Raw genomic sequence first — 10,000 nt, forward strand, 5'->3', positions numbered from 1 at the left:
CTCGTCCAATCAGCAGTGAGAATTCCATTCACAAACTATACCCATGAATTGTTTTCATATTTATTATTGTGTTTTGCTCGTCTCTGCCTCTGCAGTGTAGGAAGAATGTACACGTGTATATTTTTAACATGTTTGTAAGCTATATTGTACAATTTGACACTGTCTTGTAGGTTAGATTGTTGATAAAGAACTGGTTTATTCCTGGACTTTAAGTAATAGTAAGATTAATGCACTTCCTTAATGCTTTCATATGTTTAACTTCCTCTCCTTTTTACCAACCATACAGAATTGAATTGAGTGTACGTCATGTTTTAATTAGATATCTCCTTAAACATCCTCTTTAAAACTCATAAGAATAAGATTTCACCTCAAAGCTGGACCACTTCAGGAAATTCCAGGCTGCCGCATTCTGCAAGTCATTTGGCTTTTGCTTTATAACCTCGAAGCTTTGCAGTCTGCCGGCTAAAGCAGTTAGTATCGAGTTCCAGCTAAATGGAATAATCTGTGCTTAAGTGGTCTTTTGAGTTTCTGCCCCATGACACTGACTTTCAGCTCTGATTGCTGTTTTTTCTTGTCATGCCTAGGCTAATAGGATAAGCCATAAGTCATGTCATCTTCCTCAGCTGACACGCGTAGCTCTGATTTAATCTCTGACACAGCCGGCAAAATTTCATTTCCCCTGCAGATATTATTTTCTGATAGAGATCAGGCTTGGATATTGCTTCTTTAATCTGGGGCAGAGAGAGAGAGAGAGAGAGAGAGAGAGAGAGAGAGTGAGACAGACATGTTTTCTACTACACACTCTCACATTACCGTATATGAATAGACTAGTAGACTAGACTGTGAACTTGGTAACACAAATTGTCAGGCAGTTCACATCAATAATATTAAACTTTTACTGATGTAAATATATTTATATCTACAACTGTGCTTCATATCTGCACTGCTGCCTTTTATTTCAATTATTCTATATTTAAGGTTTTCTTTTTACTGCTTATATTTGTGTGTGTGTATTTTTAAATTTTGTGTGTGTGTCAGAATTTAAAATATCATCCTAACATTCTCAGGTTGAAAGATCATTCTTCACCTGGTTCTCCTGGCAGATTTCTCAGCCGTGTTTCCTTTCCTACAGTGAGGTGAAATAACTATTCAGACACGTTTTGTTGTGTTTTGTCCGACTGCTTTTAGACCTTCATCTCGCTCTTTTCTGCCAGAGGAGTTTAGTATGAAGTGTAGGAACAGAGACGTCTGCGTTGTTTATTCTGTCGTTCCTGCTGCTTTCAGGTCGTCCTGCAGTTTTTCTCTGAGCGTCTCTCTGAGCTTCCCAATCATTAGTCAGAGCACATTATGAAATCTTGTGTTTCAGAGCTGACCGGTGGACGGTTAGTTGTTGTTCTGTTGACTGCCCTCCTGTGTGGTACTGAATCAGATTGAATCTATCTATCTATCTATCTATCTATCTATCTATCTATCTATCTATCTATCTATCTATCTATCTATCTATCTATCTATCTATATGCCTGTCTGTCTATCTATCTGCCTGTCTGTCTGTCTATCTATCTATCTATCTATCTATCTATCTATCTATCTATCTATCTATCTATCTATCTATCTATCTATCTATATGCCTGTCTGTCTATCTATCTGCCTGTCTGTCTATCTATCTATCTATCTATCTATCTATCTATCTATCTATCTATCTATCTATCTATCTATCTATCTATCTATCTATCTATCTATCTATCTATCTATCTATCTATCTATCTATCTATCTATATGCCTGTCTGTCTATCTATCTGCCTGTCTGTCTATCTATCTATCTATCTATCTATCTATCTATCTATCTATCTATCTATCTATCTATCTATCTATCTATCTATCTATATGCCTGTCTGTCTGCCTGTCTATCTATCTATCTATCTATCTATCTATCTATCTATCTATCTATCTATCTATCTATATGCCTGTCTATCTATCTATCTATCTATCTATCTATCTATCTATCTATCTATCTATCTATCTATCTATCTATCTATCTATCTATCTATCTATCTATATGCCTGTCTGTCTATCTATCTGCCTGTCTGTCTATCTATCTATCTATCTATCTATCTATCTATCTATCTATCTATCTATCTATCTATCTATCTATCTATCTATCTATCTATCTATCTATCTATCTATCTATCTATCTATATGCCTGTCTGTCTATCTATCTGCCTGTCTGTCTATCTATCTATCTATCTATCTATCTATCTATCTATCTATCTATCTATCTATCTATCTATCTATCTATCTATCTATCTATCTATCAGGCATGTTGTGCTACTGGGGAGTCAGAGTTGGTATGTAAATTATGGAGAATGTACACCAAACCTGTGTTGCAGGTTTATTTAAAAAAATAATAATTATTAAACTTTTTTTTAAGTGAAAGAATTAATGAGAGTGAATTCAGTAACTTTTCTACATTATTCCCAAAGAAAAGGCAAAACTACAGGGTCCATAATCTGTAAAGAGCAGAATTATTGTGCAACTTTCTGACGTCTGACCTCTACAGTGATATGTAAGGACCCAGATCTTACATTTATAGTTTACAAAGCTCGCATAAAAATTGTCAGAAATCACAAATAATATAATATAATATAATATAATATAATATAATATAATATAATATAATATAATATAATATAATATAATATAATATAATATAATATAATATAATATAACTATTAATACATAAAATATTAATAAATACAAATAAAGAGGAAATAGCTACTTGGCTAAGTACAAAATGACTATTAAAGTATGAGTATACTTATATTTTTTATAATTATTATTATTATTCTAACATGATGACCTCATTCCCAATTTGCCGATTACAGTCAAGTTGCATAAGATCTCAGACTTTCATGATTTTCTGCTTCTGAACACACAAAAAAGAGTAAAAAACCTCCTCAGTATCAGATCTGAACCAGTCTGTGTTGCTGATGATGATCAGTCTAATCTGCATCGTAAGAAGACTAGTTCAGTAACCAATACTAGCTGTTCTAATAGTTACACTGTGACCATTGTGTGAAACAGATGTTTTACTCTGAAGAAGAAAAAAGGCCAAGTGTAATAGCAGGCTTACTTTTTCTTTCAGCCTCAGTTTCTGATTCTCTAACTGCCAGGATCACTGCCATGGATCAGAGCTATTGGGAGTGTGTGTGTGTGTGTGTGTGTTGCATTGATTCTTGTTAAAAATTCTGAGATCTTCCAGCTCTTCAGAAGCTGCATGACATCTGCACAGACATTTGTTCCCACTTCGGAATGCAGCACCTGCTTGTTAATGTGTGGCACAAGAGACATCCATGACTCGAGAGACATGTGTGTGTGTGTGTGTGTGTGTGTGTGTGTGTATGTGTGTGAATAGATTTTAATATACCATGTCTCTCAGCACAACAGATTATCTATTTAAAATGCATTGTGTAAATTCTATGAATGTATATAAAACACTTTCTATATCTCTCTTTCCTTTCTTTTTTCCTCCTCTCTCTCTCTCTCTCTTGCTCTCGCTCTCTCTGTATCTCTCCTTTCCTTCTCCTTTCCTTACTGTCTCTCTCTCTCTCTCTCTCTCTCTTCTTCCCTGTTTCTTTTTCTGTCTCGCTCTCTTCTTCACTCTCTCTCTCTCTCTCTCTCTCTCTCTCTCCTGCAGCTGACATACTTGCCTCCTCCATGGGGAGAGTGTGTGTCCCAGGCTCTGGGCTTCTTTGAGGTGTACAGTGTCACAGCGTGCCGTATCGAGTGTGAGACACGCTACATCGTGGAGAACTGTAACTGCAGGATGGTCTACATGCCCGGTTTGTTTCTAGATCTCTCCATCCACATCCTTTCTCTTTTAATCTTCAACAGTTATAGCTGTGCCATGATGCAGGATTGAAATGTTATTGATTTTATTTTTAACAGTCATTTGCTATATTATTATCAGTTAAAATAGCTCACACTGTAGGAGTATAATAACTGCCATGGAAATGCTTGTGTCGTCTCCTGACCCTGTACAACAATGGATGAAAAACACCAACAAATATCACACGGCTGAGGTGGTGAATGACTCAGGGCTGGTGTAGAGGAAATAAATCAACGACATGCCTCAATATAAACCACCCAGACTACTGACTATTTACCAATAACTGAATATCGTGAAGTCTGTAACTCCACTCGCACTAACAACCAGTACAATCATTTTGTAACCAGTTATGTCACATTCAAAGCTGTGGAACATCTGCGAAACAAGTTACTTCCTGTTATCACTTGCATTATAGCTTCTATTTAGATTAATTCCCTCACCAGCCTTTATTTGCTTCCTATTTGAAAGTTAATCAGTCAAGAAAATGAAGACTTTCCTGCATGGGAAAGCTTTAACTGTGACTGATACAAAGCACTGACACTGGAGACTCCTTTTGATAAATATTTCAGGAACGAACATCTCACACAAAGCTTCACCATTCAACAATTATACATTTTTATTTAAATAATAAGAAATCTGTATGTAATATGAGGCGCATCAGCTGTAGAAGTCACTGTGTAGGATGTGGGGATTTACCTTCCAGCTGCATTACTGCCGTCACAGCTGGCTGCAGTTACTGAGAATGAAATTCAAGACATCTCAACGTCACTGCTCCAGCCACTGAAACTGATCCTGTGCTCAGAAACTGATGAGCAATAAATGCTAGAGAATGAAAGGAAAAAAAAAGAATGGAGCTGTAAGTCTATAATAAATGAATATTAATTCTCTTTATAGGAGACTCTCCGTACTGCACTCCTGAACAGTATAAGGACTGTGCTGAACCTGCACTCGGTGAGTGTTGCATCTCCACACACATGTACACACACACACACACACACACACACACATGCTCCCTTCATCTGACTAGTTAAAAGCATTTTAAAATCAGACTCCGCCTCACACAGCATGAAAGGGAGCGGAGGAAGGAGCCATGCTCTGAATTTTAATCTCTCATCTAATACTTATTCACTCAACTCTCTGAAATATAACGAGCTGCTCAAGATGCACACGCATTCCCTTATCAGGAAACACAGTACTAAAACACACACACACACACACACACACACGCACACACACATGCACACAAGGAACATATAAATCATACATACACTCCCTGGCCACTTTATTACTGATACTAATAGCCTCAGTTTCTTATGTAATGGTGTTTGTTAGGTGTTTTTTTATCCTGCTAGACTTTTCGTCTCCTCGGCGCCGCAGATTTGTCAGCAACACATCCATGATACAATGCCCCTCAAATATTATCCACAAGTTGCTTCACAGGATTCTGGTGACTTGAACAGTACAAGCGTATCATTAAGTCTGGTCTGTGATGACATAACCAGGTGATGCCCCGCCCACAGAAGGGTGTGAGATAGCGTGAGAGCGTGACTATTGAAGATTGCTGAGAGTAAAATAAATAGCAAAGTGTTCAAGTGGTCAAACCTGCATTTTCTGGCATTTGTGTAAACAGGCATGTGAGATAGAATACGGCAATATAACAACGCTGGCCTCGCTCTGAACTCTTCCATCAGCGAGGTGTTGTAGAATTGTTTAGTGTGTGGAAAGTCTCAGGAAATCTTTCTGAACTAATCTGTCATGATCAAAGTCACAGAGATCACATTTTGATCTCATGCTGATGTTTACATTCATGGCAGATGCCCTAATCCAGAGAGATTTACAGAAGAGCTTTGAAGTCTCCATCATATATATATATATATATAATCAGACTGCTTCACTAGGTCACAGTCACCATCAGTTCATTTCAAAAAACTCAGATGGAAATATGGCAAGAGAAACACAGACCTTTTTTTTTTTTAAGTGCTAGGTCAAGTATTTTATGAAGAGGTAGGTCTTTTGAGGACAGCCAGTGACTCAGATTGAGTGTTTGGACATTTAGAGAAAGTTCAAACCACCATTTAGGTGCCAGAACAGAGAAAAGAATTGATATGTACCTTCCATGAACTTTCCTTGGTGTTGTGATGTGAATTCTGATTCAAACAATAACCAAAACTCTTGGCCCGTATGGCCTCCACAAGCTCAACCAGTAAAAGCTTTTTAAAAAGTATACACAGAGACTGGAGAGACTGGACTCTCTTGCTCTGGCTCTGTCACTCTCTTTTTCTCTCTCTCTGTCTCTCTCTCTCACACACACACACACACCTTCAACTATTCTCTTGTCTTGCACAAGGTTACACACATGGACTTTATGTGAATCAGTTAATTCCCTCAACAACTCCCTTAACAACCTCCTGAACAACTCCCTCAACAACCCCCTCAACTACCCCTCAAGAACTCCACCAACAACCCCCTGAACAACCCCACCACAACAGTCCCATAAAACCCCCTCAACAACCCTACCAGAACTCCCCCAAAAAACCCAATCAACAACCCCACCAGAACTTCCCCAAAAATCCCTCAACAACCCTCTTAACAACTCCCTCAACAACTCTCCAATAAAACCTCAACAAACCCACCAAAACTCCCCTATAAAACCCGATCAACAACCCCACCAGAACTCCCCAAAAAAACCTCTCAACAACTTGCCTCAACAACTCCCTAAACAACTACCAAAACAACCCCCTCAACAGCTTCCCCAACAACCCTCTCAACAATTCCCCAACAACCACTCAACAACCCCCTCAAAAACATCCTCAACAACTCCCCGAACAACCCCCTTAACAACTCCCCCAACAACCCCCTCAACAACCCTCTTAACAACTCCCCCAACAGCCCCCTCAACAATCTTCTCAACAACCCCCTCAAAAACTTCAACAACTCCTCCAACAACTTCCCTCAACAACTCCCTAAACAACTACCCCAACAACCCCTTCAACAACTCCCCCAACAACCCTCTCAACAACTTCCCCAACAACCTCTCAACAACCCCCTCAAAAAGTCCCCCAACAACCCCCTCAAAATCTCCCTCAACAAATCCCCCAACAACTCCCTGAACAACCCTCTCAACAACTCCCCCAACAACTCCCTCAACATCCCTCTCAACAACTCCTCTCCACATCTTCTCCAACAACTCCCTCAACAACTCCCCCAAAAACTCTCTTAAGAACCCCCTCAACAACTCCCACAACAACTCCCTCAACAACCCTCTCAAGAACACCCCCAACAACTCCCATGACAACTCTCCTTAACAACCCCCTCAACAACTCCCTCAATAACTCCCACAACAACTCCCTCAACAACCCTCTCAAGAACACCCCCAACAACTCCCACAACAACTCCCTCAACAACCCTCTCAAGAACACCCCCAACAACTCCCATGACAACTCTCCTTAACAACCCCCTCAACAACTCCCTCAATAACTCCCCCAACTACTTTTTTTTTACACTTTTGTCTAAATAATCCAACAAAATCAATTTCTTTTAATTCCCATCTTTGCCTCTTGGTTAAATCATTTTCCAGTTACTCGATTTAGCGGATATATTATTTTGTTTTTAAAAACAAGCATATTCTTGTTCAAATACAGCAGGAAATGGCTTGTGTTTCACCTCTGCATGTTAAAAAATGAACACAGCAGTACAGCTAGAAGTGCCAAACTCCAGTATTCAGGAGGAAAGTTATCAGTTCAGCTTTCTGTTCCGTTGATAAGGAACCAGAGTGCAGAAGTGTTAGATAAAGGGGAAAAAAACTCTTTGGAAATTGAGCCTCCAGCCTTCACCATAACCTACAGCTATTTCCATACTCTAGCGAAGACATGAACAAAGTAATGGACAGCCATTCACCATATGGCCTTTCCTCTATTTGGTGCTTTTGAAGCTATAAAGTGATAAAGTTTGAATGGTAGAAACAGGAAAACTGTTTTTCAGTCACATGCAGGCATTAAAAATACGGTGGAACCTCAGTATAAGAATTTAATTCGTTCTGGAGGCGAGTTCTTAAGGTGAAAATTTGTATTGCGAAACAAATTTTTCCATAAGAAATAATGGAAATGCAGATAATCCATTCCAGCCACCTAAAATATTACCAATACTGCCAAAAAGAAGCGTATGTAAACTGTATGGCTGCTTACAAAGAACTGACCCAAGCCAAGCATTCCATGTCAAGGGTCCTCACAGGAAGTCGTGCCACCAAGCTTGGGCTAAAAATAGAACAGACCACCCTCTCCACCAATCTGTCAACAAAAAAATGCATGAAAAATCGCGTAACTTTTGAACGCATGCTGAAGGCAAGGTTCGTATCATGGCTTGACTCTTTCGAAACAGCTTTCGCCGACTGAAAAATTCTTAAAATTAATAAACAAGCTTCAGTTGGCTCTGCTTGGCTTTCCGCTGACGCAAACAAGTTTCGAACGGCTCCCAGATGTACGCGCAACTTAGTCGGCATCGGGTTTGGTTGGATCATATGCCAAAAATATTTCGTATATACCGATGCAAATTTCTTGCAAAATTTTAATTCTTAAGGCAAAAAGTGCTAGGGGAGAGCATCCATATTCCAAGGTTCCACTGTATCCAGTATTTCATATCCTGCAGCTGTGATAACAGATGAGAATTTCTGAGATTTCTTCTGTATATCTCTGTCTCTTGGTCTAACTCTAATCCCAGAGACTCTGCTTGATGTTTAAATGTTCAGTAAGGTGCTGGTGCATATCAATTAGTTTAAATGATGTGCCCCCGAGCCAGGCATTATCTTAATGCAAACGTAATCCTGCAACAAGACAACAATCTGAAACATGAGGCAAAATCAATAGTGTGAAAAGAACCAGAAGGAAGAAGTGTTGTTGGCATGACCTTCTCAGTTTCCAGACCAGACGACAATCTGTCAGAGTTAAAACAGAAATGTCAAGAGATGGGCAAAGTCATCTGGCGGAGTGAGGACAGAGATGCCAGGCACGGTGTGAAGGCTGGGCTGAATATTACAGCTGAGAGGATCTTAAAATTGTTCCCACGATATGAAAGCGGTTGTAAAAGCAAAGGACAGACTTCTGAGTTAGAGTTCCCGTATAGCTGTTATTATCTTTGACCACAGTGCTGTTGAATTCTCGAGAATTTTTCGACTGCTCTGTTCTACCGTCACAGCAGCTACTGTATGATGCTCAAAGATCCAGCTCCTTCTATACATGATTGTTTCACGACACAGTACGACATGAAGTGCTTCTTATGGCTGTCCTTGATCTAAAAAATAGAGCAAATTAACAAAGAACTGAGTACAAAGTACAAAGAACTGCCCCAAGCCAAGCAATCCATGTCAAGGGTCCTCACAGGATGTCATGCCACCAAGCTTTGGATAAAAATATAACAAACCACCCACGCTAAGTGCATATTGGGGAAAATATAATATAATATAATCAGTATTTGAATACAGTGACTGGACCCAAGTTTGGTACAGTGATGTGTATGAATTAGAACATCCTATATACTGGTAAAGTGTCAAAATGTGCATGTAGTACAAACTGTGGTGCAAATTGTGCTATTGTGCAAGTTGTGAGCAGTCGTGATGGCATCCGACCTCACCGGCGCCATCTTGAAATGAACCGCTTGAAAGTAACCGCTCATTCACAAGGACTCGTATAGCAGACGCTCCATGTAATCCAAGACTAATAATAATTGTTGGATTTTAAAATGAATCTATTTGTTAATATTGAGAAAGGTTTTCTGTTAAGCAGATGTGAATTTAACATTCATGGAAGGAGTCTCCAGCACAGTCATACAGTACAAGCTGAAGTGGAAATGCTTTTTTATAACTGTCTGTATATTCAATTCAATTCAATTTTATTTGTTTAGCACTGTTAACAATTAACATTGTCTCAAAGCAGCTTTACAGAACATAAGAAACAAAAAATATAGTGCAAAATGTCCTAGATGTTAGACAAAATCATCCCTAGTGAGCAAGCCTGAGGCGACTGTGGCAAGGAAAAACTCCTTTAGATGGTATGAGGAAGAAACCTTGAGAGGAACCAGACTCAAAAGGGAACATTTGGGTGACACCGGAGAGTGTGATTA

The 10,000-nt window shown here is 39.1% G+C and overlaps 1 protein-coding gene across 2 annotated transcripts in view; it reads left to right on the top strand.

Annotated features, from left to right (window-relative positions):
* Nucleotides 1–10,000, top strand: part of asic2 (acid-sensing (proton-gated) ion channel 2) — a 535,781-nt gene that overhangs the window by 500,292 nt on the left and 25,489 nt on the right. For both annotated transcript variants that reach the window (XM_058416405.1, XM_058416397.1), the window contains 2 exons: nucleotides 3,695–3,839; nucleotides 4,781–4,837. In XM_058416405.1, the coding sequence (XP_058272388.1) occupies nucleotides 3,695–3,839; nucleotides 4,781–4,837 (202 nt within the window). The remainder of the gene's footprint in view (nucleotides 1–3,694; nucleotides 3,840–4,780; nucleotides 4,838–10,000) is intronic.

This window comes from Hemibagrus wyckioides, linkage group LG02 (genome assembly GCF_019097595.1).
Source record: "Hemibagrus wyckioides isolate EC202008001 linkage group LG02, SWU_Hwy_1.0, whole genome shotgun sequence".
NCBI classification, from domain to species: Eukaryota; Metazoa; Chordata; class Actinopteri; order Siluriformes; family Bagridae; genus Hemibagrus; species Hemibagrus wyckioides.